General features: G+C 43.3%; 2 protein-coding genes across 3 annotated transcripts in view; one reads left to right on the top strand and one right to left on the bottom strand.

The window, feature by feature from the left end:
* Positions 1–192: 192 nt before the first annotated feature.
* Positions 193–11,816, bottom strand: betaggt-I (geranylgeranyl transferase type-1 subunit beta). The gene is made up of 9 exons (XM_077658091.1): positions 11,579–11,816; positions 11,196–11,317; positions 9,037–9,101; positions 6,843–6,991; positions 5,363–5,495; positions 3,737–3,782; positions 3,156–3,340; positions 1,294–1,402; positions 193–513 (listed from the first exon to the last, which is right to left on the bottom strand). Exons 1-9 carry the CDS (start codon positions 11,665–11,667, stop codon positions 332–334), a joined length of 1,080 nt encoding a protein of 359 aa, XP_077514217.1. The 5' UTR covers positions 11,668–11,816; the 3' UTR covers positions 193–331.
* Positions 11,817–11,984: 168 nt separating this feature from the next.
* The window catches only part of LOC144125044 (uncharacterized), a 33,286-nt gene continuing 17,686 nt past the window's right edge, over positions 11,985–27,584 (top strand). For both annotated transcript variants that reach the window (XM_077658089.1, XM_077658090.1), the window contains exons 1-4: positions 11,985–12,085; positions 13,034–13,187; positions 13,727–14,570; positions 26,381–26,823. In XM_077658089.1, the coding sequence (XP_077514215.1) occupies positions 11,985–12,085; positions 13,034–13,187; positions 13,727–14,570; positions 26,381–26,823 (1,542 nt within the window). The remainder of the gene's footprint in view (positions 12,086–13,033; positions 13,188–13,726; positions 14,571–26,380; positions 26,824–27,584) is intronic.

Genomic DNA, 27,584 nt, shown 5'->3' with positions numbered 1-27,584 from the left:
CAACATTCTTTCATTTTCACTGTCAGTCGCCTTCACAGAACTACACCACCCGAGCACAGCCTGCCCAGCTCACCAAGTGCACATAGTTAAAAAATATACAGGTATATCTTGACATTACGAGCAAAAACGAGACCTATTTGAGAAACCCAGTCATGCACAGTCTTTTTACAGCTCATTACTGCACCAACAAACAGGTGCTCCTCTCCTCACAATTAAAACAGTGCCCCGGTATCCATGAAGTTAAAACACGATATGTCAGCCCACCGTTTGAACTGGCTGTGGAAAAACGTGGTATTAACAGCCATCGCTAGCATCACTAGCAAGCACATCATCAACTGTCTCCGGCTCCATGTGCATCGTTGGTTCTGTGCTCCGGCAAATCCCAGGAGAGGTGGACTTTCTTCAAATGCTCCGCCGCCCGCTGGCTGATGTTCAGTGCTGGCTGGAGGGGTGCCAGCTTCTCCATGCCCATGAGTGACAAGCTTGCAATTCCCATGTATGCATGCATGGGGTCTGTGCAAGACAAAGTGGTACAACTCAGGTTTGGCCATTTCGCCCACAACGCATAGGTATGCACGCACTTAGGTAGCCCAAAAAAAGCTGATCGTAGCCTTTTGATTCTTTTTATTTTATTGGGTAAACATCTCGAAGCGACTCAGACTATGAGCACTGCTGTAGTGGAGGGCTCCGGATAATTTCGACCACCTGGGATTCTTTGACATGCGCTGACATCGCACAGTACACGGGCCTCTTATCATTTTGCCTCCATCGAAATATGACCACAGCGGCCGGGATCGAACCCGTATCTTTTGGGTCAGCAGCCGAGCACCATAACCACTGAGCAACCGTGGCAGCTTAATAAAATTCCTTTGGAAATGGGTTTCGAACCCAGGCCGGCGCAAACCAATCAGCTTTGCTGGCCACTGCATTAAAGCACTACATGATCACCGCAGCACCAATCCCAGCTGTGATACCATCCACGATAACTGAAGTCACAGTCGCAATTGTTGCAGTGCTGCATTCAAGTTTCAAATTTTCTCTTTCTAAATGTACATAAAAGAGACATCAGATATAACAGCACTGCACAAAAATAACGAGAAATACAGCACTGAACACCACACCGGAGACCAGGAATTCCATAAAGGCTATCCGCAGCACAAATCTATTCTCCTCTAGAGCATGCACACATATGGTTGAAGAATGCAAAGCAAACTGCAAACGTTTTAAGCCTACCAGTACACAACAGGAGTCACAGCACTTGCTAACAATAGTGAACCACACCAGCTCACATACCTGGATCACTGTCGGGCCATTTGCAGAAGCCACCTGTGATTCCATCCTGAGTCGATTGCAAGAACTCGTAGTTCTCCTTGTGGTCCACGAATTGGAAGGCACCGAGAAGCTGTGCAAAGAAAAAGATGGAAGAGAGCTGTGCCTCCGACTGTGTGTCTATGAATCCAATATCTTTAGCATATCTCTGGCTGGCATCTCTGCTGGTGTGTTGAAATCATTAATCCTACTGTACAAACACTTCAATTCACTAGGCAGTAGCAAGTTTCTAAAGAGAGTTGAGAAAATTAACAAAAAGTGAGTGCAGTGATGAAGGCTGGTGCAAGGTTGCCAACTCAGCAAATTTCAAATTTCGTTTCTCAAGATAATTTCCGGGGCCAGGTGCAAGGCAGAATTCTTTCGCTTTAAGAGAATTTTTCGCTTACCTGCTGGTTTACAGAAAGATCTGAAGTCTAGGAATTGTATCTCTAGGTAACTACGTTAAAACCTCCCTATAGTAAACTCGGATATAGCAAAAACTTGGATATTGTACAATGAAACTGCGGTGTCATTTCGACTTCCATAGATGACTGTTTTTTTGTTTATAGCAAAAGATTTGTTTTACAAGAAACGGCTACAGTAAAAGGCATCTGGCATGGCGACGTACTTCCTGCGGAGTGATGACAACATGGCACGCGCAAAGTCTAATATCGCGAGGCCAACATTTGGAGGCAAACAGATACCGATAATAATAAAACCACACTTTTTTGAGATGGCTTCACCACCAAGCTCGATAGCGCGAGGAGAAGCCAACTTTTGGTAGGCCCGGGGGCCGTGAGACAAAGCGCGCAGTGCGCACGAAAAAAAAAAAATAAAGCTGACTATGCGCATGGAAAGAAGCCGGCGCGGGTCGCTGAGAAAGGGAACGCTAGTAAACGCGCAGCAGAAGGTAGGGAAAGGAAGAAAAGGTCGAACGTTCACAGTATGGCCGCGCGAAGCACTGAAGAGCAACCGCAAGAAGAAGTGGAGGCACAGCGGCATTGCGTTGACAGCTTTGCCGCACCTAACAGCGTCGCGCGCATTTCTTTACAGCCTCTTGAATGACGCTGAGGTTGCGGAAGACGACGCCGTGCTCATGCAAAGCTTTGGCTTTTACATGAAATCAAACTGGCATGATATTCGTAGCCATGTTGTATTCGTGCAAATTAATACAGTACTTCTACAAGACATTAACAAAATTGAAAACATAATAACATAAAATGCAATAACTGAAAATAAATTATTATGGCATAAAGGGTCGATAAGAGCACAATGGAAGGTATTTCTGAGTGTTTCTTTTGTAAACCAACACTTCGTGTTTAGTAAGTAGCCAGAGAGCATCCTTAGAGCCATGCCACCACCAACAACTGTTATATAGTAAAGATTTTCGCTGGTCTAAGCTACTTTACTATAGAGGAGTTCTATGTATTCTGACTGTTGGCACCCACTATTTTACGAATAAATAGTACAGTTGCATATTTCATGCCGCAGTTGGGAAATGTAAGCCTCTTTTGACATTTGGAAAGGCAAGGCAAAACAGGCCGCTTGCCATTTATAGTAAACCACGAAATGCATACAAATATCAGCTAAATAAGAGGTTTAGTCAGTCAGTCAGTCAGCAACAACTGCAAATCATAACAGAAAAACTGAATTCTTTTTAATTCATTAATACTTGAAGCAACCGAGGAAAAAAGTAAAACTGCCTTGCAGAGAAGGCAGCTTCAGACTGAGGTTCACTTAGTTGGGTGACACTAAAATCAAAATTATAATTAAAATTTTACGTTGGGGCTCCTTGTGCAAGACTGCAAAGCAAGGCTAACTCAAAGGTGGGGAAAACCGCTGTGCACCTTGAGGGCTCCGCCCACCCAGAAGGAGTAGCAGGTGTCGATGGGCTTGTTGGGGCGACCCTGAAATCCCGTCAGCTGCCGGTTGAGGCACCAGCGCTGCAGGCTGCGCAACTGCCGCTCAGTCAGCGCCGAGTGCAGCCGCCCCATCAGGGCGAGCGAGGACACCGCACAGTATGTCGAGCCACCTGCACACCAGCAAACCAAACTGCCCGCATCACACACCAATCATTGTGCCACCAATAAAAATGAGCACAGAGGCTTTTCCTACTGGTTCATTAAATTCAGATACCACTGAGAGGCAACATTCTATACGAAGTAGGCTTTGATCAAAATTAACATGTCCAATGACCGCATGTTCATTTACCTAAAATAATACTCCACTGTCTATAGGTATATTTGATTCAGGACATACAATTTCAAATACCTAATAAAGAAGGGTGCTGCCAAAAAAGAAAAAGCAAAGGAAGGCAACAAGGCAGGTTCCACCTCTGTTATATTTACAGAACCCTGCAAAACAGCAGATAGCAACTGGCTCAACTCGAAAGCAGTCACAGCAATGAAGAAAGCACATGAGCACCCACCATGCGATTCTGTTCCAGGGTAAGGTGATATCCCTCCATCATAGCTCTGTCAAACAAAGCAAATTTCTTTTAGAACACTATGCACTTACAAAAGCGGATATTTTTGCACGACCTACAACAGTCGTGTAATCAAGTGGGCTTCACATAATAACAAGTACATTGAATGAAGTCACATACTATTCAGGTTAGGCCGTTCAAGCAACCAGCTGCATTTTTGAAAAATAAAAGAAAAAAGAATGCCAGTCTTGGTATCAGCAAGAGTTAAGTTTTTTTTCAATAACTTTTAACAAGCGGCATACAGGCTAAGGAATATAGTAACGGAGGGTTCTGGGTTAAATTTTTGACCAACTTAGGTTCGTTACAAGCACCAAAACCATGTAGTACATAAGCACCTTTGAGTTTCACTTCCATCGAAGCATGGCTATCACAGCCGAAAATCAGTTTCACGCTTGTCCTCCGCAGTAGAATACTTATAGCCACTGAACAACAGCAGTGCTGAGCACCATTTGGCACAATTTGCTGACAGTTCACATTGTAGCACTGCTATGACACTCTTAAAAGTTCTACAGCTGCATTCATCCAAAGCTTGATCATCTAATGTGTCAAGTTTCTATTTCACAAGCCACCATCTTAACACCACCAATCTAATCCTTTCTCAGTGCAACCCAGATGACCAACTACAGAGTGATTATAATTCTGATGTATTCATGCTGGTTAATTCACATTTTTCCACCATTGAAAACAATTTCGTTACGTGCCCAAGCTTTCTACTCTGGAAAAAGATCATTACAGTTCGAACTCAAAAACATCAGGTACTTGACTATTTGAACCAGACAGAAGCACTTACTGACAGACTACGAGCATTACTGATAGCACCAAAAGCAATAGTTAAGCAATCATGATGGATCACTGGCTATGTCATTCAGCTACTGGGCATAATTTCATGGGTTCAATTCCTGTAGTGGCTGCATTTCAATGGCAGCTAATCATAAAGGCACCCATGCATTCAGACTTAAGTCAATGTTAAACTATCTCAAGTGGGCAGATTAAATCCAGTTCCTTCGATATGGCTTAATGTTCACAGTGCAGCTTTGGGGGAAAAAAATCCATTACATTACTTTACTTTACAGAAATTTTCTATTCAAGCTGTGGGTCAGTGTCGCTACTGCAGATTGCCTGAAATGGACATGTTGCAGACGTGCCGTGCCCTATGCCACATGTACCTACACCTAGGCCAAGATGTCCAAGACAGACCAGGATGAACAAATATATCCACACTCACAACAGCACTGAGAAACTGAAATTGACCGCAGCTGCCGCAGAGGCCGCACTCTGACTAATGAAGTGATAGTGCATGAAAGCAATGCTGGCCAGGACTTATGGCAAACTTTAGTAATGCCCACCTCTGGGTGCAGAGCACTGATTACCAAAACAACTACGAATATCTTCCTATGTAAACTTTCATGCTTAAGGAGGGCAACCGCTCTCACCGCTCCCCCCTTAAATCCACCCCTGATCAACACAATGAATATGAGCAACACTTATGGTAGAGCAGTACCCAGCTGCAGGATGGATATCCATGAAAATAGTTAAACAAAAGGCAGTTAGGCAATAGGGAACACTTACGTAGCAACTCTGAATGAACTTCACAGTACTGTCCTTGTCAAAACCAGACCAGTCATGCAACAGGGAACATATAGCAGTAGCACAGTAGACAAATCGCATGTCATCCTCACTTCCATGAATGTTGGCTGTAAAGCTACAAGGGAAGAAAAAAACCAAAACTTTAGAGGCAATCAATTGGATTTATGTGGTGGAAATGCAACAGCCTTCTTCTCTCGATCACTTGCCAGTCTATTCCAGTTGTGGTTCTATTCCAATTCTGAGTCCATTGTTTTCCACTCCCACAGACTGACTGACTGACTGAAGTCAGCCACTCACACACTCACTCACTCAGTCTGACTGAGTGAGTGTGTGAGTGTGAGAGTGAGCGAGCGAGTGAGACAGTGAGTGAGTGAGACAGTCAGTCAGGGAACTATTGAGTGAGCAAGTGAGTAAACATTTAATGTAGAGGAATGATGGAAGCAAACGTGGGTGGGCCCTCAGTCCAGGTCTCCAGAGGCTTCTGCCCACCTTCTGGCGATGACAGTGACTCTACCCACAAATGACACGTTTTCAAGAATTTTTGAGTGAAAAGTTTTTTTTTGTACTCAGTTATCATATCCAAATAGTGAAGTGCTCTAGCAATAGCAATAGCAAATGCACTGAGCCTCTGCAACCTATACCTAAAATGTTCTCAAAGTTTAAAGGCAGTGACAACCCCACCTTCACATCACGCCATGTGATATATGCCCAAACTGCCATAATTTATGCATTTTCTTTAACATCTGATGGAACACAGACATGCTCTAGTTCTCCAGTAAATTTGCCAGATATGCCTTTCTTGGCCACTGTTGAAAGCAGTTAAGAAGTTCACAATAACACTGATGTCATTTTACAATTTCACTGGCCCTACTTCAAGAAAAATAAATGGCCTGGCTACAAAGCGACAGTACTATGTCTACACTTTCCTAACATGTTCATGGTTTTAACATGCACACAGTTGATGTGGCCAGGGAACAAAAAAATAAAGTAGCACTCATACGGTTTTATTTCCATACGTGACTCTTACTACGTACAGGCTGCTTTCAGCTTTATTTTAGGAATGACACTAGTCAACACCCATTCTCTGTACAGGAGAACTCTGTGACAACTCTCTAAGCTCTCATTCTCGACACAATTCAATGACTTTCCCTCTCCCCATGCCTGTTATCTCAAAATATTCACCTCAAGCAAGGAACATTTACTCTGACCTGAAAACTACTCAAACAAAATAATTATCCGCTTTGTGTTCACTTCAATTTGCACAATTATCATTTGCACATGCCTAAAAGCAAACAGCTGACTCTTCACCATGAGAAGCTGCCTGCAATCACTGCTATAAACACTGTGGCAGAAACAGTGTAAAATGGAATGTCTACCATGCCTTCGCATCCCAACACTCTAAGCAAAAACAATCTTCCACCCTGCATGGGGAGCAGAGCATAGTGACATGTCCCAAACCTACCTTCCAGACTCTTGCTGAAGGGCTTTGAGACCTTGCATGACTGCATATCTGTCCACTCTGCCCAGGTCATCACCCAGTATGATGAGGGTCGCCAAGGCTGTGTAGGTCATGGCAATATGACCGCAGTTGAATTCACTTGCACCATCATCCTGTCGATAAGTGAAAAGAAACACATCTGAAATGCACTACTTTAAAAACAAGGTGCTTTTCTTTCCTTCTGTAAACTCAAGCACAATCATGCTGCACAACATTCACCATGCTCAGTTACACCTAGCTATACCCATGCACACATGCACCCGTGCTAATCTTAGTCAAATGTAAGTTCCTCTTTGTCAAATGGAGCCTTAAAAAATGAGGAGAAGAAAAGAGCGAGCAAGAAAAATAAAACTGGAGGGGACACTTAAGCTCCGCCTTATAGGTATGATGTGACAGCATCAATGTGTTATTGCCCATATGTGCAGAATTGGTCATTCTCTAATTTACATTCATAGATCCCTGGAACACCCCAAACCATTCCTGGTGCAGAGGTGCAGTGGTTAAATGGTGCACCACCGCCCTGGGTGGGCAGGTGCTGCCACCGGTGGGGCTTGTGCGACCCACGTTGACTGTTCCCGAGCAACCTCTCGCGACCAATCATTAATTTAACTGCCACCTGCCACAGCGGTCAGTTTCCCCATAACCTGGTGGGCAGGTTGTGATGACTTCACAAGGTCACGTGGCCTAGGTGGCCCATGTGACACCTAAGTTGTATCTCTGGGAATATGTCGTGGATTTTTCACTCATAGCCAATGATGCCGACGACAACGCCGGCTTTTCTGTAACACGGGACACTTAACATTATCGCGTTAAAATGAAGCAATGAAAAATAACATGCCAAAAAGTGTTCGACTATCATGAACCTCACAACACATCTGCAAAATTAAAGGACAGCACTATCTGTGCTTTGACCAGCACATGTCGGATGGTCCTCTGTTCTTAACAGAGGATCATTATCAAAGATGTTCACAGAATTAGCACTACTTTAAGAACAAACTTTGCAAAAAAAAAGTATTGGTATGCAGTACAGTAATGTATACATCCACCGCATTCTAGTCTTCTTGTCTCACTATGCATTTTCCAACCAGCCAAACATGAATCAACTAACCTAAAGACACGTCCTCTCCTAAGCAAAGTGGGGCTGACAAGACCCAACCAAGGACAACAGCAACGCATGATGGAGTCAAGGTGAGTAGTATTGTTGGTCGCTAATGTGCAGAAACAGATCTGAACGATCTCCTGCCCAGTGCAAAAACAGCCTTTGCTTGCAAAAAGAATGTTTACAGTGGTCTTGAGGTGGTGGAGGTTAAAGCAAAGTCCATGACTGCAGCAATAAATTTAGTCTGTAGCATGCTGCTTAAAGGCTTGGTGTTTTGTTCGCTCCCCTCTGGCTGACGAAGCTAAAAAATAATGAGTAAACAGCAAGTGCACATTGGCAAATGATCTTGGGTTCAATTGTGCACCTGAACGGTGCATTTTGCAGCATCAGGAAGCCCAGACACATGGAACAGCTGTTATCTAACACTGTGTAAACAATGTCACCATATAGCATGCAGACTGCTGGCTTGAAGTATTTGCTGATGTTTGCTTTAGTCATCTAAGTCACGAAAGGCTAGGCACTGCTCAGTTTTTGTTGTTCTTCTTAATTGTTCTAATCACTCTGCAGAATGGAACATTTAAATGTATGCAACGGGTTTGGCAGGGGACAATGCACATACTTCATACTGGAAGTTTATTTCCTGCTGTTCCCACGCTGAATTATGTTTAAGAATATCTGACGCACTTTGTATTGGTTCATCAGGGTTCACCTTAACTCAATTATCTTGCAAATTAATGCTTTCACAACAGGTAGAACCCATATTTTCTTCACCAACTGCCAGGACAGCCTTCTACACCTCCTTTCTTCATCAAGACAGTGCAGCAATGGCAAGTCAGAAAGGCAGGCTCATGCACTCTTTGATAGATAATGAAATGCATGACCTTCAAGCGAATAGCCTAAAGCTTCAACAAATCATGAACATGCTTACTAACAATCAGTCTGTTGATGGCATGATATATGGCCACTAAACAGGAGTGCAAAAAAAAAAGCTGTAAGGGGTGAGCACCACACAGATCATATAGGAATCATTAATAGTGCAAGATAGATTACCGAGCTCACCAAGTTGTCTCCTTTGTAGCCACTTGCATGAGACCCCTTGAAACCACAGCGATCAAGGTTAGTGCCTGAAATATTTAATTCAAAAGCACAAGTCAACAGAAATGTAGAAGAGTGGCTAAAGGCCTCTGTTACATGTACCTTTGCCTGAAAAAAAAAAGTAGCACCTTCATTCGTTACACACAGGTACTATAATAACCCTTGTTTTCCTCACCTGCCATTTTACATGCTAAAAGCAAAGAAAAATGTGGGGTTAAAGGATATTGCTGTACATCAGGACAAAATCAATTAAGGAAGGTGAAGCTTTTCAGTTACCAAAGAGATGAGAGCGCATGACTTTGTAGATGCTTTGCCACAATCAACACTGCCAAAGCTACAAACTTCACATAAAAAAGACTTAAGGCAGCTAGCTCTTTTTACAAGTCCACTTACATATGCACTGACAGAAATATAGCAGCCCGCAAAGCTGATAAAATGAAAACATCAAATCAAAAACACATTTAAATGCTACACACATTACTGATGATGACAATGACAGCAGTGACAATGGTCATCCAGAAACAGCACCAGAGGCATGTGCAGTGCTTTATGCTGCCTCGAGCTTATTTGTGCAGTTTCTATGAAGCCATGAAAAAGTGAGAGTGTGAGATCTCAAATGTAATGCTTGTGTTGCATTTAGTAAGAAAGAGGAGACAGCTGAAGAAAGGAACCATTACAGGCGTGATGCAGTATCTTTCCAATCAGTGTAACGGAGCGAACTAGACACCATAAAGTTTGACAAATGTTGCACTCAGGCTACTGCATGAGAATTTGTAAGGTCCTTGGTCACAAGAGATTGTTTTATTTTTATGGGGTTCACTGTCCCAAAGTGACTCGAGCTATGAGGGACGCCATAGTGGTGGGCTCCGGCTAATTTCAACCACCTGGGTTTATTTAACGTGCACTGACATCGCTGGCCTCCAGCATTTCGCCGCCATCGAAATGCAACTGCCACAGCCAGGATCGAACCCACGTCTTTCGCGTCAGCTGTCGAGCGCCATAACTAATGAGCCACCAATGAGAGTGCCCTTGAATATGTTCAGTCACAGGATCACACACGATGGGGTTACATCCGTTCAGTCACTGAAGTGATCACACTCACACCGCCACAGAACTATAATAAAGCAGCGACCATTCTCTGCAGCCAATGCTGCAGACCTCCTCTCCTGTATTCATTAAAGTCTCTCCTCCTCCTCCTCCTTAAGAATCCAACACCCACTGCAAAAGATTTCTCGTGCAGCTGCATGTTGTTGCGACTACATTGTGGCTGTGGCACTCCGACTTTAGCCTCAATACGGTGGATGGTAGCTGATATGTGCAACATCTTGACAAACCATCAGTAGACATGCAGCACCTTATGTGGTTGTGCGATAGCATCTCTTTCCAGCACTCAAAGAATTGGCAACTGGACCAACAAGCCTGTCTTCATTTTCCTCTTGGTCAAGACAAGGTGAGATAGTGCTTTATGCGCATTGAGCATTCTTTACTATTTCAGCAGAAGCAAACCAGCAAACAACATCCAGCCTGACAAAAGTGTTTTTTTCGATTTTCCTTCGCCTATGCAGCTTTTGGCAAGAGGTGATCGTATCTAACATTTAAATAAGCATTTAACATCATCAGTGGGACGTTGTATGCAGCAAATGGATAACCAATGATAAGCTTGGGTAACCGGGTGGAATCCAATGCAAGCATAGCCGGGAGTAACCAGAAGTCTGGTGGAGAGACGAGATTTCAGTGTTTGCTGGGATACAGCAGCCACGGCTGGTTTGGGACAGGAATAATTGGGGAGCATTAGGAGGGGCCTCTTATCTCGCATAATTTGGCTGATGGGGATGACGATTCACTATTATATGTTTACTACTTTCAAATTGCCCAGGAGCACATTAACGCTAACAGCCACTCACACTGAGCTTTTAAACACCCCACAGATGCAGTTATTTATTGCGCGAAATATTTACACTACTTTTGGTTTCAAGTGCGATGGACGATACGAGCCCTGATGAAGGTTGACCTCCCCCACCCCAACTAAATTAAGTGACGCTGATGAAGCTTTCATTCAGTCATTAGCGGTTATAATATGCACCCAGCAAATCAAATGTCACCTGAACGTATAGAATACTTACGATCGCTGTTAGGAAGCACTTGTAACGAATATATCCATTCAATGATGCGGTGCTTGTTTTCTATCGTGTCCAGGGCGTTCAGTAGATCCAATCCGGATACAGCAAAGTAGGCAACAGTCATCCTAAAAACAAGGAGAAGTGCACAAAGTCGTGCAGTCATGTGCATGCTGCCTTTTGAGTTCTGTTATCAAAACGCAAAACAAAGTGGGAGTCGCATGAAATGAACCATGACATCTCCGCGCAGTCCACTGTACTGAAGCAGCGAACGCAAAAGCCGATCGGCCGTTCCGAAGCATCAACCCCCTAACATGAACAGCGGGTTAAGCACGGCGTATACTGCTAATGCTCACTCAGTAAACCTGTGCCTGTCATTTTCACTTTACCTCATTTCGTCCAAGGATGACATGGCATAGGGGAGAACATTGAGGCACCTTTGAAAAAACTTAATGTGCTGAGCCCGAAGGAAAACCATTCTGGTTACTGTGCACCTAAAAGTATTTAGACTTGAAGCTTCAAAAAACAAAGCAACCGGCAGATATCCACATAGCTGTCGGTGCTAGCAGACCGATCTGAAACCAACACCCAACACACGTTCTTCGAGCTCGTGCGGTTCACACGGTTTGCGACTGGTGGAGACTAGTGCTGCCACCTCGGCTTTTTCTCCTGCTAATATTGCTGTGCATTAATGTTTGAACAAATAATTAAGCACATGCAGTAATATTTTCATATAAGTTTAATTTTATACACGCAAAACTACTTAGGAACAACTGAAAATTAATCAGTCGACAGATGACGAATAATGGCTGGCGCGAACTAGCAATGGCGGCGGTCAGTGCCAGTAGTATGTTAGAGTTTGTTCGCCGTATTTTTCGCGAACGTCGAGATCATGGGTGCGTACAACACTTGAATCAACTCTCTTAAAGTTGCCCGACGTGTTCGCCTAACAATTATTTCCGTCTCCTCTGCCTAGCGCCCAGCCTTTGCTTGTAAACATTGTGATCATGTCGCTCTCTGTTGCTCTGTTGTGCTGCTCCGAGTGCCACTTTTGACGTTAACAAATTCGCCCTGCCGGAATTACTAGTTTTGTCAGCGCTAAGCCGACATTTGAACACCCCTGTTTCAATTTCTGGCAGCCGTTTGTAGGTCCGATAGCGCTAACAAGTCATCTCTTAACCGTAATCACCCCGTCGTCGCCAAACCATTCGTGCTCTACTTTCAAGGGAAACTAGCCTTCCGGACTACGTAGGCGAACAAGAACGGTTTTTGCCGATCTTCCCCTGTGATGCGTTTGTTTCTGCCGTGCGCAGCATTCCTATACTGGCTTTCATTGGGGTTATTAAACGTGGTAATGAAGCGTCTGTAATCGTGAAAGCGAGCCACGTATGCGAGAAGACAACGACGCGCCAGGAAAAGCGCCTAACGACGCGTATTGTGTTAACGCTGTCGAGGCACACCGACCTTAAATGTCATATCTATAACGCAAGCAAGATTGCTGTGAATCGTTACGATCTATTCGTGCTTGTTTCGTTTGCGAATGATCGGGATTATCTGACACGCATCCTCGTTAACTTCAAATCCTGAGAAATGGTGCGCTGGACGCTTACACTGTGGACATCGCGTTACAAAGGTTTTTAAGCTTAATGTGAAACATCAGTTCAGGTTGACGTGTCGTATTTAGTACAGCTAATTTCAGACGGCACGGAAAAGTGACACGGACCGTGTTACGGTAGTTTTAATGTTTTGTGAAAACTTGTCTATCGCTCAAGTTTACTTTCATCGTAATTTCTTAAACGTGCTCATGAGTATTGTTGTTTTTTTTTTTTTGTCCACCAACTCAGCATGCTCACAATCAGGCAGCTGCGGACACTGTACACGGACGAGCTCAAAGTCAAGCACTTGTCTTCAGAAAACCGTGAAGTTTTTGCCTCTATTGTCACAACCGTGTTTAAGGAGTTTGAAGACTTGGCCGAAAGCAGAGACAAATCATCACAGGTAACGAGAGCTTTTATTTTGACCATCTTTGTGAAATTAACTCGACTGCATGCTTCCAAGAGAGTCACATACTCCCTTTATGAAAGCATGAAACAGTGCCTTACATCCTGCAATAAAGCAGCCATAATTTGGGTCTCATTTTTAGAATAGCTTTCTTGATTTTGGTATTACTGTCAATGTTGTTGCCAAGCTTTGTCTTATTGTATTGCAATGTGTGTTGTCACCTTGACGATACCAGGAAGTAGATGTCTAGATGGCTTGCACACGTCACAGGTGCTGTGATAGAATACCAACCATGGCATCCACAATGCAGGTTGGAGCAGGTGGCGATAAGTGGATTAGAAGAAAAAAATACGCACCTTTCACCATGCTAGCAGGCCCCAGAGTGATGGCCTCCACGTTGTTGGGGCAAGCCATGTATATTGTATGCGCTGTTATATTTGTGGATTCATATTAGGCAACTGTCAGCATGTCGTTCCACATCTTGCTCGAAGAGCTTTCGTTGCACCTTATATTATTGCATTTTCTTGTTTGTTCAGGACATCAAGTCAGATAATGACTCCTCTGCGGACTCTGAAGACACCAGTCCGCTGCGTTCAGTGCTGCCTCAAAACGGCAATTGCAACATTGACACTGATTCGCCCATCAAATGCCCCAATGCCAAGAATGTTCAGCGCATCACCGACTCAAGCAGTGATTCTGACGATGATGACGTGATTCGAGCTGTAAAAGAAACGCTTGGAGTGCAAACGCGTCGGCGAACTCAACCGAAACAGGCTTTCATGCCCAGTGTCACTTTCACCACTACCACCACCGCCACCTCCACTGTCAACAGTACATCTCACACAGGTGCCAACACTACATCCTTAGCCATCACATCCGATTCACCGCACATTTCTCTCAAGGTTCCTCCAAGTGTGTCTTCAAGTGTTTCTTCAAGTGCTTCTTCGAGTGTTTCTTCAAGTGCTTCTTCAAGTGTTTCTTCTAGTGTTTCTGCGGGTGTTCTGTTAAGCTCAGCTTCCAGCCTAGCCCCAGGTCTGGGCCCGAGTGCTCCAGTCAAAGAGGTTTCTCATGATGAATCCAGTGCAGCTGCTTCCAGTACTGCAACCAGTGCAGTGTGTGGTGCCATTCCGACTGTGGTGTTCCCAGTGGTTTCAGTGGACAAGGCTGAGGCCCCTTGTGGAGGAGATGCATCCGACTCTTCAGACTCGGAAGGAAAGTTGATGATCGCAGAGTCCCCCATGTCTGCTGAATCTCCGCGGAGGCCTTCATCAGATGGTGAAGGCAGTGCCAGGATCGGAGAGCCAGCGGGGAAAGTCAGGAGGTCCTCGCTACCCGTTGAAAACAAAAAGGCAAAACCAGCCGGCAGTAATATGAGTGAAGGTGCGTAGAGTACTTTTTCATTTTTTTACAGTTGTGTTGTGTTTAACAGCTTTGGCCTTACTGAAGCTGTGTCTGCTCCGAGGTGCCAGTCAAGATGTCAGCATGTGTAACCAAACGCCTGCCTAATGGAAACAAGAATCAGAAGCGATTTCAAGCACTTAGCTTAGACTGGGCACAGTGGTTACGCTGTAAATATAGGGCCCTTTGTTTTTCGTTAAAAGCTGGTTGCACCCAATTCTTGCAAGCTGAGCAGATTTCTGAAGCATCAGGTTAAACCCAATTTCTACTCGAAAATATTTACACAGCTAAATGTGGAGCGGTGCTTTCAGTTAACTGTTTATTTAAAACCTCTTCTAATGTTTGCTATCTATGGTGCAGCTTTATACGAAGACAAGTTCAACAGTGAGCTTAACAAGGGAGAGTCCAAAACAAATGGATTAGTTGCACGCCTTATTGGCATCAGTGTATTAAACGCTATCCACGGTAATGACATGCTGCTTCATTGTGTTATTGAAACTAGTTTTTATGTATATATATCTATATATATATGTGAAAATAAGCAAAAAAAAGACCATTTTAGATTGCACACAAAAGTGAGCACATATAGTGAAATATTCCTGACAGGGAAAAATAACCTGGAAGAAACGATTTGATGCACCTTTCATTGATTAACCCGATTTGTACCTGAATTCGGACTCGAGAAATAGCGCCAATTTTAACCCCTGAATTCCAAAAAAAGTAAAACCTTAAAATGAAGGTCTCTATGTAAATAGTGTGTGCAACTCCTGTAAGAATGCTAACCATCTTTTGCTGAACCTTTATTTTGGGCAAGATTTCTTTCGTACTGGCGTCATCTGTAAACATGCTTGCTTTGGGGCATATTATAGAAAAAGAAACTTAACAGGTTACAGATATTCAGGTCATGGAAAACTTGGCAAATGGATGAAGTTTAGGTTATGACTGAATCCCGTCAGGCCAATGGGATACACTAGAAAAAACACAGCCACAGGCCAGCTGGGCTTAAAGGACAACATTTTAGTTTGTTAAAATAAGCCACTTTAGTTATCGCTTCACTGTGAATGAGGCCCCCCATTCTGGGAGCCGGAACGTCATCCTTTTAACCCAGAAAGTTGGTGTCCATGTTTTTTGTAATGGCATATAGATGTGGCAAGCTGCGGCGCTTGCTAGAGATTGCTTGTTGACATTCCAAGAGTTTTTTTTTTTTTTTTAAGGCTGCCAGCAACAATGTTAAACGTTTCTGCATAGATTCCACATACAAGGCTCTATTTAAATCGCTACTTTATTTGGATTCTTAGTGAAAGCAGCTGCCTTGCCAGTCAGCCTTTATGTAGACAGCTTGTAAAAGGTTGGAAGAAACAACAGAAGCTTGTAAATAATAAGGACAAACAATGTCACTCTAATTTGCTACAATGGCTTATGGTAGTATGAGTAGCAGCAATGTCTTCATTTGTTAGGTTAGAATACAAAAGAGCAGTCCGCCTCTTTTTCTTTTCATAAAGTAGTTTGGCTGAAATAGCAGCTGGAAAAGAGAGCCTGGGGGCTGGGAGGTGCTTTTGTTTTTGTATCCTAACTAATCTGCACCTTTTGTTTGATAGTATTTGCACTGCATATAACAGGTTAGGCTAAATAAATTATAAAATGGCTCATCATTTATAAGTTAAGGTGCTCACAGTAAGCTAGCCCATTTTTTCCCATGATCTGCGGAAACTGCTTTATGCTTTGTATTCTGTCATCAGCTGGTACTGGAAGTGTGCGGAAATTCCAGATGGTATGCTTCATTCATTAATATTGATAAAACTTATTTCTATAACGGACATATCTTTGTCAACAGTATGTAAGAGGATAAAAAAAAAAGATGTGCATTTATGCATAGGTCTCTGCGCTGGAGATATTGCGCAACAGCTCATTAAAAAACACCCGGAAGCAAGTCAACAAAGGCAGGCATCGGCAGCATACAAATGTCACTATCAGAGATTGTGTGCTTTTTGCAGCATCTGCTGCGCATACAGATTTCAGAATTTGCATTCAGTATGATATCTGTTGTCTAGGGGGCTTTGTGCTCTCTAATAGCTTCTTTACTACGTGGAAAGAGCTAATTGAAATTGCAGTTTGAAGCACGTTGAATGAAATATCAAAGCCTTACTTTATAACCTTTAGAAACATGCCATATTTGTATTCTGATGCTTTGAAGAGCCACGGTACTAGTCTTAGTTCGAAATTGTGGTCTTTCATTGTATTTTCTCCACTCGCCATCTTAAATGCCACATGGTGGTGCACCGAGTGCCTTTGCATGTGTCAGGGGTGGAGCGCATTAGATGACCCAAGGCAACACGTTCAGTGTGGCGATATCCGACGGGTAGAAGTCTCTGCGCCCCACTCGTGTCATCTCATGTCATCTGCAGTGATTGCATCTGATGGACGCAGAGGCACACGGTGCACATGTGTGTAGAATTGGAGGCTGGAGAACTTTTGGCTTGCAGTGAGTATTTTTAATAGGGCAACACATGAGCAGTTATAAAAGGTTCAGCTTTGCCTCCATTCACACTGTTTTGCTCCTTTCGACACTTGTCTTCACTTGTGCAGCAGCTGGTACCTCGGCGAAAATGCGAAACCACAGGGCAAGTACAAATGCACGTTGGAACTAGCACGACTGCCTACCTGTTTCTTACTGGCCGTGTGCATCCTTGATGCCCCACCCTCACAGCACTGAGTTTGGCATCTCTGTGTGCTGTGGGCTGTGCACGTTTGTATCTCAGCACTGAACTACTGATAGCACTGGGGAAGCCAGTGCAATTTACGGCAAACTGACTACGTCGTGTCAAGAAAAGAAATTTAGTCTGATGCTGAGTGGTACATGTCACCTTCACATGTATTTTACTATGCAGTTGAGCCCACTTGTAACGACCCCACTTATAATGAATTCTAACTTTGTACAAACAAAGGCAACATAATGTTATGGCTATGGCAGCAGGTCTTGGATAGAACGAATGTCTATGAACTCGCTTTGGGGCATTGTGCGCAGCCATGGTCTTCATTGGAGGCGTATATAGGCATTGAAATCTCAACAGCTTTCACTTTTCTGCTTTTCACTGGAAAACCGTAAAAGACATCGGTTACATGATAAAGAAGAAATATGCCAGCCAAAAAAGATGAACACACAAGGAGAGAACAGCATAGGACAACGGCTGGACTAACAACTGAACTCTTTATTGAGTACCGACCGCCAAGTAATCTCAACGTATGCGCCAAGGCAAGACAGACACTCAAACATGGTCATTCAAATAATCAAATTCTTTTGTCATCAGCGCTATCGATCGCGAACTGATGCAAGCATCACCATGTTTAGCTATTTGAAAGGCCTCAAAGATTTCACGAGCCTTCCGTGTTTTTCCATAGCCCAGAATGGTGACATCAGCGAAACGTGGGGAACATTTGCCGGGACATCTACTGCAGTGCCAAGCAAGATTGCCATCTTCACCGGCGCCAACTTTTGTTCTGTGCTTGCGCATCCTCTCGTTCACACGGTTGCCTGTCTTACCTATGTAAAATTTTCCACAGGTCAGCAAAACCTTGTAAATCACTTCAGTCCGGCACTTTGCGTACATAGTTCTATGTTTGGTCATGCAATTCTTCTTATTTCCGCCAGGCATAATTCATGCACAAAGACCTGAAAGCTTAACGGGAGCAGAAAAAATCAAATAGACCCCTTGGCGCTCGGCGTGTTTCTTAAAATTGTGCGCCACTTTGTGCAAATAAGGCATGACTTGAACTTTTTTTCTTTTGTCAGTGGCATCATTGTTTCCTTTCTTGACTCCGCCGTTCATTTCCTTTGATACGGATTCAGCGACCGCTCTGAACATTTCTGCTGGGAAACCTGCATCAGACAGGCGTATGGCTTGCGTTATGACACTGGTTGACACGGTGTGGCAGCAACTTTTTTTCACAACGTTCTGAAACAAGCCTTAGCAATACCTTGCTTGACTAGTTCAGAATGATTAGAGTCGAAGGATAAGAGCCCTTTTTTTGTTCTTGGTGAGTACATCCAGCACACATGGCCTTCTCCAGAAAAGGTTTGTAACAATTATAAAAAACGGATGGAGTTGCTGGTGGCTAATTCGTGAGTAAATTTCATTTGGGATGAGCAGCGCCTAAAGGCACCCAAAACATGTTCAACTATCAACCTGGACACATTTCTTATTGTGTAAATAGTTTGTATATATTACTTCTCCCCCTATCCTCTCTTCCTGTCCCCTCACCTCTTTCATTTCATTTCTCCATTCTGCCTGCTATCCTTTATTTCCGCTGCCCCAGCTCAGGTGGTTCAGTATCAATAGCAGATGCCATAGCAGATGCCGGGGCTAGCAAAAATCTTTTCCTTCCTTTTTACTATTACTTTAATAAAAAACCACTACCACCACCACCTATCATCTGATAGGAGTCATTAGGTTCAAGGATTAAAAGCACTATAAAGTCATCAACATATCTGACAATTCGCAGAACACACCCGTCATCCAATAAACTTTAGAAGCGAGCGGTCAAACTTTGCTAACAAAATATTGCAGAGCACTGGGGCTACACAAGCTCCTATACAAATCCCGTTCTTCTGAATATAAAACTTCTTGTTTAACTCGACAAGAGTCGAAGAGAGGTACATTGCAAGGAGCTCCAAAAAACTTTCTCTCTGGATTCCACATCTTGTTTGAAAGGCCAATTCACCAGACTCTTCAATCGGTTGTCTCACCGCATGAAACAGTTCGTCGTGAGGGATAGAGTAGTAAACGTCTTCGATTTCCACAGAGATATGTGGACATCGTTGTCAGATATGCTGATGACTTTTTAGGGCTTTTAAACATCGGACCTAATGACTCCTATCAGATGATAGTTCAACATGTTTTCGGTGCCTTTAGGCGCTGCTCATTCCAATTGAAATTTACTCACGAATTAGCCATTAACAACTCCATTCGTTTTTTAGACTTGTTACAAACCTTTTCTGGGGAAGGCCATGTGTGCTGGATGTACTCACCAAGAACAAAAAAAGGTCTCTTATCCTTCGACTCTAATCATTCTGAACTAGTCAAGCAAGGTATTGCTAAGGCTTGTTTCAGAACGCTGTGAAAAAAAGTTGCTGCCACACCGTGTCAACCAGTGTCACAACGCAAGCCATACGCCTGTCTGATGCAGGTTTCCCAGCAGAAATGTTCAGAGCGGTCGCTGAATCCGTATCAAAGGAAATGAACGGCGGAGTCAAGAAAGGAAACAATGATGCCACTGACAAAAGAAAAAAAGTTCAAGTCATGCCTTATTTGCACAAAGTGGCGCACAATTTTAAGAAATTCGCCGAGCGCCAAGGGGTCAATTTGATTTTTTCTGCTCCTGTTAAGCTTTCAGGTCTTTGTGCATGAATTATGCCTGGCGGAAATACAAAGCGTTGCATGACCAACATAGAACTATGTACGCAAAGTGCCAGACTGAAGTGATTTACAAGGTTCCGCTGACCTGTGGAAAATTTTACATAGGTCAGACAGGCAACCGTGTGAACGAGAGGATGCGCGAGCACAGAACAAAAGTTGGCGCCGGTGAAGATGGCAATCTTGCTTGGCCCTGCAGTAGATGTCCCGGCAAATGTTCCCCACGTTTCGCTGATGTCACCATTCAGGGCTATGGAAAAACACGGAAGGCTCGTGAAATCTTTGAGGCCTTTCAAATAGCTAAACATGGTGATGCTTGCGCCAGTTCGCGATCGATAGCGCTGACGACAAAAGAATTTGATTATTTGAATGACCATGTTTGAGTGTCTGTCTTGCCTTGGCGCATGTGTTGAGATTACTCGTTGGTCTGTACTCAATAAAGAATTCAGTTGCTAGTTCAGCCACTGTCCTGAGTGTTCGTCTTTTTTGGCTACTATATTTCTTCTTTAACATGCCATACCAACAGGCCCACCATTCTGCCCTGCTTCGGTTATATGAACGCCAAGATAGGACGGAAAGCTGACCACCAATTATTGGGCCTGTGTAATGCGAGTATCAGTAACAGCTGTTTGCGGGGCTCAATGCGTCATTTTCCGCACCACAGAGGGGCACCCTCTCTGCGCAAAAGCACAAACAGCATAATCATTAGTTTGCACTGCTGTGCACAGAGGATGCCACAAATTCAGGGTAGAGCAAATGGCACAGTGCCACTCCCCTTTCCTCTTCATTTATCCTTTGTGTTACGCCAGCGCCGATGCCAACAGTGCCGATGCCAACAGTGCCGCAGAACAAGGAAATATGCCCTTAACAGCTGGCGCTGTAAAAGGAAAGTCTGCAATGCAGTCACAGCATCGCCTTGGCTTTTGCACTCCATTGACGTCACTGTGAAGTTTACCCACCTGGGGAAGCGTCTAATGACTGGAGGGGAGCAACACACTCGTGGCTTGTCAGCACTACCTGTCCTCCCTTTTAAACACTGGATCCCAAGACTTTTTCTGCAATGTGTCATAAAAGAAAGAGATGTTATTGCCAGAACCGAGCCATAACTGGGAGGCAATGCCATATCATCTTCTCAGGAATGTGCTTTTGAGTCGTGCCAGTTATCGATCACCTGCACCACATGCACTGATTCCTTCAAACCAGATTAAGTGTTATAAGCTGAAAAAGCTTGCACGCCACATTAGACCTGCACAGCTGCAAAATAAGTGGCCACCAGATTTCACTGTTCATCACAACAACCGCGCCTCACAAAGACACTTTCTCTTGCTTTGCATCTGAGCAGATCCACATGGAGTTTCCCTGCATTTATTTTTCCCACAATTCGGCTCGTGCTAAGATTGCAAGAGTTTGGTGGTGTGGAATGCTTTCTGTGTGCGACAGCCCGCCACCGCCACTGCATCTACACGCAGCTGTTCTCTGAAAGGCTGTCACCAGTTATTGCTCAGCAGAGACGCCTTGGCAGAAACTAATGTCGTAGGTGCTGAAGTGATCAAATTTGTGGGTACAAATTTCACGACTGGCTGTCATATATGCCGTAATTAAAAGCAAGCTCTGATACGCGCTAGACTTAGACACAGACTATGGGTTGATGATCACCCTGTTGATCATACTGTGCACATTATTTTTTGTAGCCTAGGCAGAAATGGGTTACAATACAAAAACACACCATGGCAATAGGAACTGCCACATATCCATAAAAAGCACACATAGAAGCTCGCCGTACAGCGGTCCAATCTTTTATGTTAAGTGCGCTTACTGTGAACGTTGGGATATAACAAACAAATAGCACATGATGGCCATGGTGGTTATAAGTGGGCTTGACTATATCTAGGATTACCGTGTTGCACAGAGCAGTAATTTTTTGCCAGGATGTTCAAGGCATGTTTGGGGACCATGAAAACATAAATATGGGGATTAACTTTTGAGACGTGATTGCCTTTTTAGTGCACCAGCACTAGGTGCCTTGCTAATAAAAAAGCCGTCCTGTCAGCAGATGATGCCTCCAGCTGCCACCTGCCACAGTTGGCAGGTGGCAAAGTGGAGAGATGGAAATCCCCTTTCCACTTTCAGATGAGAGAGAAATGCAAGTCGGAGAGGGAAGACAAAGAGAGGGCAACAAGTAATGGTTGCAGGTGGAAATGCGGAGAGAGAGAAATCCCCTTTCCTTTTTCTTGAGCTAGTACTGGGTGTGTCACTATCAAAAAAGTCCTTATGTGTCCTGGTGAATGAGGAAAACAGGTTTTGCGGAAGCTGCAGCCAGGTGGAAAGGACGAAACCGGTGCATGCCAGCTGCAGCCAAGAAGAACAGAGGGTATCGCACCTGCTGCAAGCCTAGTGGAAAGGCAGAAATGGCATCGCGCCAATTGCTGCTTACCTTGTTTGTGAAACTGTCATAAGTAACCTGTGTGAAGGAAACACACATGTTGTGCTAGTGCACTTATGTTGCATTTAGTTTAATGAATTAAATCGGAGGTTAATTTGTTCACATCAGCTTTGACCATTCATGGGCAGCTGAAACACATGGAGTGCAGCATACATTGCATGTTATTTTTCTTGTCTCACAGAATGTAAGCAAGTAAGCAGGGGCAGATAAGTTGCTGTTATATCCTGCCAGGTGGCACTCTTGGCACCTGGCGACGACAACTAAGTGTGTTTGAGCCCGTATTCTGTGTGCTTGCACAGCGCTTGCTAGCTACGGGCAGCAACCCCAAGGTTCTAAAAATAAACCCTGTATTGTCCCCTCTTCGGCTGATGCAACAGTAGCAGTGTATGAATATTGCCGTTGTAGTTTGTGCCCATCTGGCAGCACCTGGTGTGCAAATGGATTTTAATAAGTATTTCTCATTATAGAAAAATGACATGTGGTATTTTCTATTATGAATTTAAACACTTATTACCTTTATTAAATCCAGACTAGGAGGGGGGGGGGGGGGGGGGGATTACTCAAAATTGAAATTCACTTAGTTTCAGTGCTGTTTATTCATTGAAATAGTTGTTAAAAACTGAAGATGGGGCAGGAAGGTGTAGTGCATAGATTTTCTAAGTATTTAAATTTACGCTACTAAATGAAGTACATTGAGTCTTGTTGATCCCACGAGAGATCAAACTTCCCAGATATTTGAAATTTTTATTATTCTTGATTGTTTTATATATTTTGCACACATTATTCAGCAGGCCAACAGTGAATTTTGTTTCGTGAAAATGCTAATATTCCAGGAGAAAAAAATTGTAAACGACGTCATGGCAGAGGCAGCATTTTCACACAGATCTCAATTTCGCGAATTTGCAATAACATAAGAATCAGAATATAAAAGGCATGATGGATATATTTTGCGTGCTAAAAGCGCGGGTAAGAAAGAATATGTTACGCTTATTTCTGCCATTGTGTAGAGTTGTCGCTTACTAGAAAAAAAAATTTGAAAATGGCAAAAGTCTCAAATCAGGCTATATTCAAGAATTTTTCTCTCAACAAATATCTCCTTCAAATTTGCACAATATGTAAGCTTTGATGTGCTAAAAGAGTGTACCGACTTTCATTGCTGTATAATATAGAGAAGTACAAAAGAAGTATTGCCCTAAATTTGGCATTTTTTAATGTAGTAGTGTTTTTCAGAAATCAAAGGAAAAAAACCCCCATCTTCAATTTTTCTTAAAACTCCTGAAACATGTCTTTAGAACGACGGTAAAAAGAATACGAAAGAACATGCTGCATTATTTTGTTTACAACAATGTTATCCAAGCTCAAACTTCTAGTTTCTTGAGCAGAAGTGCCTAAATGTGGGGGCGGCAGCAGCAAACACTCCCTCCGCAACTCTAAATTTTCCGCATGCCGCAAGACTGAGACCTTTTCTATCAAGAGAGAACATACCTAATTACTTTTTCTGGACAAACACCGATCTGTGACGTAAGAAGGATTCGGTAGTGCCGCTGTCGCCGATTGCGGGTAACAACTGGGAGAGTGACCCATAGGAATGCATGTGCAGAAAAGTTTTGTATGTAATTTTCTTACTGCACAGTACCTCTATGAAGCCGTGTGTGTCCCCAGGCCCTCGCTTTTTCGTTTCACTCCAGGCATACTGCACCTAATTTTCTTTTCTAATTCACGCTTGATTTCTTTTTTTAGCTGCTGTTCATTTATATTGATTGGTTATGCTGGTATATGCTGAATTGGTTATAGCTATGTTGGAGTCGACATTCCCTGAACTTATGTTCAATTTTGTTTAAGCTTTTGCCTATCACAGAGACTCCAAAATGAGTAAATAAGGTCATCCTTCATCAAGAGGATAAGAGCCCATAGTACAGAATGTGGATTTGTGAAACGTGTCTCACAAGCACATATTCTAATGTTTTAAAAAATAAACATTGGCTTTGAAATGACGTTGTATGCTTCCACATTCGCTTCTATGATGTAGTCGGCTTTTTTTTTAATGAAAGGCAACCTTATAGGTGCACTGTGCAGTCAGAAAATTACATTGAGAGCTTTTTGTTTTCATGCATTCCTATAGGCCGCACTCAAGAGTTTTTATGCGCACTCGGGGATAGCAACGCCACCGAATCCTGCTTATGTCACAGATCGGTGTTTGTCCCCAAAAAGAAATTAGGTATGCTCTCTCCTGATGGAAAAGGTCTCTGTCTTGGGATTTAGAGCAGCGGACGGCGTGTTTGCTGCTTCTGCCCCCTCATTTAGGCGCTCCTGCTGATGCTCAAAAAGCTATAAATTTGAGTTTGGATAACATTGTTGGAAACAAAATAATGCAATATGTTCTTTCTTATTCTTTTTCACCTCCTTCTAGAGACCTGTTTTCAGGAGTTTTAAGAAAAATTGAAGATTGGGGTTTTTTTCCTTTGATTTTTGAAAAACACTACTATATTAAAAAATGCCATATTTAGGGCAATACTTCTTGCACTTCCCTGTTTATATAATAATGAAAGTCGGTACACACTTTTAGCACCTCATGCCTATTGATTGTGCAAATTTGAAGATGTGCTTTACAATTTGCGGAGAAAAAAATTCTTGAAAATGGCCTCGTTTCAGACTTGTGTCACTTTTGAAATTTTTTTCCAGCAAGCGACAACTTCCTCAAAATGGAGAAAATAAGCCTGACATATTGCTTCTCACGTGTACATTTAGCACGAAAAATATGTCCATCATGGCTTTCATATCTAGATTCTTAACGTCACGGCAAATTTGCAAAATTGAGCTGTGCTTGAAAACGCTTCCTCTGCTGCGACATCATGTATAATTTTTTCTCTTCAAATATTAGTGTTTTCACAAAACGAAATTCACTGTTGGCGTACTGAATAATGTGTGCATAATATATAAAATAATCTAAAAATTAAACATTTAAAATAATTAGGCAGTTCGATCTCTTGTGGAGCCACCCGTCTCTATTTTTGGTCAGCCATCATGCTCTGAAAATATTATTGCATCAGTGCTTATCTGATGTTAGGGGTTTTCAATCAGTGTACTTCTTTTTAGAGCGCGGCACCCATTCCTGGGTTGAGTTTCTGCCTTGGTGCAACTGGCAGAGTGAATGAAGAGCACAGCAGAGGATGAACATGCGGCAGTGAAGAGATAGCGAGGGGGAAAGTGCAGGAGGAGGGTACAGCAAGATCATGAGGAGAACAGCAGTTAAAGAGCAGGTGAAAGCAATGCAGTGTAGGAGGAGGGTACTGCTAAAGCTGTGCTCCATTGGCAGCTATGGCTGCAGGCAGATGTGTGGTAGGTGATCCACATTTAATGGATGTCCGGTAGCTGCGGCTGGTGAGCCGGCGGAACGGGCTGTCGACGTTGCTGGCCGGCTGGTTGATGAGAGCATTCTCTGTTGCACAAGTGAGAGCTCCTGGTCTGCAGGTCGCACCAGCTTCATCTTCATCAGCGCCGCTGGCGATGCCAGCGCCACTACAGATGTACTGCCCGAGGAGAAGCTCAGCAGTGACAGATTGCTGCACGCGCTGCTGAAGCCGAATCCCAGAGCCACCTCCATTCGGCACTGTGTGTTCGGCCTGCAGTTGCCTATGGTTCAAATGCCATAGCAGCTGTGATCAAAAATTTTATTACCGAGAAGTATAATTGTTGGATAATTTATTTTTTCTAGGGAACGTCTTTATGATAGACTTGCAAATATGTGTTGCAGTTTTGGTGCTGATTTTCTTTTCTTTCAGTACCATTTCTCAAAACCAAGGGCATGCACTGAGGCAGCACAGTGACATATTTCAAATATGTCACTGTGACAATTTATGTGTTAAGACTATAATTTGTGTTAATTTTCAAGGGAGAAACATTGCTATAGTTGAAAACCACATCTTCCCTCTACTTAGGATCGAAGACGCCAACCCAGGAAAGCAACGGAAAGGACCACAAGAGCATGGACGACATGCCTCTATTCACTCTGAAATTGACGAAAACCAAGACAGGTGGCTGGATTATGGTCAAGCCAAAGAGTGAAGAGTCTGATGCCGGAGACGAGACATCTTCTCAAAAACCCAATGTAATCCGGCGAAAGCGTGTTGCTGCACCTCGGAAAAGCAAGGAGAAGATACCGGAAAGCGCCCGTGGCATCTTCGACTCGAGTGATGATGAACCATTGTCAGAACTGCGCAGAAGGCCACCAAAAAAGAAGGCAATTTCACCACAGCAGGCAACAGCAGTGGCAGTGACAGAAAACACCAACCTTTCAGACCTGGAGCAGAAACTTGCCCGTACGCACAAACGGAGGAAAAAGCCAGCTGATGGTTTCCCACCTCCAAGCAAAAAGCGTAAGGTAAGGGAGTGAGTGCAATGCCATATCTTGGCTCTAATGAAATGTGATGCTAAAACACGCTTAGATATGTTTTCCAACAGCTGTTAGGATGAGCTGAAAAGTCCCTTAATTCATTAAAGGTTTATGACGACCTCAGCTCGTCATGAGTATTTCGCTACTTTCTAAATGGCTTTCGACGAACACAGGCCATCAGAACGTATTTATTCTTTTACAACATAGATGGCAGTACCCATTCTTTTATGGTACCAAAAGGATCAGAATGAGCCATTTTGGTAGCCTTTTTTGTAGGAGTCCATAAGGAGTTAACCATCCTTGCGAACTTTTCATGTATATCCAACAATCTCCCTTGGTCCACTGTGGCTTCTGTTAAATCAGGTTTATTTTTGTTACAGCATTGAAATTGAATTCTGGCCTTTGTTACTTTTCATTGATTGAAGTGGAAACAATTGCATTTGAAAGCACATTAGGCTTAGCAAAGATTTAGATGGTTGCAAGTGCTACACTGGATCTGTCTATCAACCTTGCATGATGCTAATTATCTAGAAAAATGGAAGAGCAGTGCAGACAGCCTGTAGGTTAAAAAAAGTTGGGTTCTAGAACCATTCGGAGTGTATTACATATAATCAGTTAGTATAATCAATGTATTCATCTTAGATGCTGTTCTTGTGTGCTAAAGAATGGCAGGCATTCACTGTGATAGTAGCTCATTGAAGTGTGCAGTGTTTGTACTGTCCTCCATTCTGCACATTTGAATTTTTTTA

Source organism: Amblyomma americanum, chromosome 3 (genome assembly GCF_052857255.1).
Source record: "Amblyomma americanum isolate KBUSLIRL-KWMA chromosome 3, ASM5285725v1, whole genome shotgun sequence".
Lineage (NCBI taxonomy): Eukaryota > Metazoa > Arthropoda > Arachnida > Ixodida > Ixodidae > Amblyomma > Amblyomma americanum.
Note: the sequence above shows the minus strand (reverse complement) of the source record. Positions and strands in the feature narration are given on the sequence as shown.